The sequence below is a fragment of the Eimeria tenella genome, genomic scaffold (assembly GCF_000499545.2).
Source record: "Eimeria tenella Houghton genomic scaffold, Eth_scaff39, whole genome shotgun sequence".
NCBI classification, from domain to species: Eukaryota; Apicomplexa; class Conoidasida; order Eucoccidiorida; family Eimeriidae; genus Eimeria; species Eimeria tenella.
The window spans coordinates 130,660-131,422 of NW_013543318.1; the positions used below are offsets into that span (position 1 = coordinate 130,660).

At 45.5% G+C, this 763-nt stretch overlaps 1 protein-coding gene across 1 annotated transcript in view; it reads right to left on the reverse strand.

The window, feature by feature from the left end:
- Positions 1-375: 375 nt before the first annotated feature.
- ETH_00007400 (uncharacterized protein) overlaps positions 376-763 on the reverse strand; it is a gene marked incomplete at both ends in the record, with an annotated part of 2,037 nt that continues 1,649 nt past the window's right edge. Inside the window, one exon of the mRNA XM_013376669.1 lies at positions 376-453. Coding sequence (XP_013232123.1) covers positions 376-453 — 78 coding nt within the window. The remainder of the gene's footprint in view (positions 454-763) is intronic.

Genomic DNA, 763 nt, shown 5'->3' on the forward strand with positions numbered 1-763 from the left:
CAGTTGCCGCTGCTTTGCTGCTGTTGTTGCAGCCCCAGCCACCTTGCTGCTGCTGCTGCCGCTGCTGCTGCAGTTGCTGCTGCTGCTGCTGCTGCAGCCTAGGCTGCCCGTTAATATATTAGTACTATTACTACCTTTATTTCTTTATTATATTATTTCAATTCCAAAATGTTACTTTTCTGTTTTCACTTCACTGCTAACAGCCTTTATAAGGCCATTATTGCTGCCAGCTTCAACAGTAGCAGCAGCAGCAAAGCCACAACCGCAGCAGCAGCAGCAGCAGCAGTTCAACGCAAATGTAATTATCTCTAAACTTGACTGTTCTATATTTAAAATGAATCACTTTTACTTCCTAAGTGGTTTCTGCTGCTGGCGTTACAACGCCGCCCTTGCTGCTCTTCGTGCTGCTGCTGCTGCTGCTGCTGCACTGCTTCTTCGCTCGACTTCTCTCCCCTTATATTACTACTAGAATTATATTATTTTAATTCTTAAATAATTATAATTAGTTTTTTATTTATATTTTTATTTTGCTGCTTTCCCCTGCGAGGCAGTTTCGGGCAGCAAGCAGCGAACGAGCTGTCTGTACACCTGAGGCCCCGCACAGAGCAACGGCAGCAGCAGGAACAGCAGCAGCAGCAGTTGCAGCAGCAGCTGTTGCTGCAGCAGCGGCATTTATTTATAGTTGGGGTATGAATGGAAAAACTATAGACTGTCGCTGCTCGTGGCAGCAGCCTTAAATGGAGCTCAAATGGCAAAAATAGAA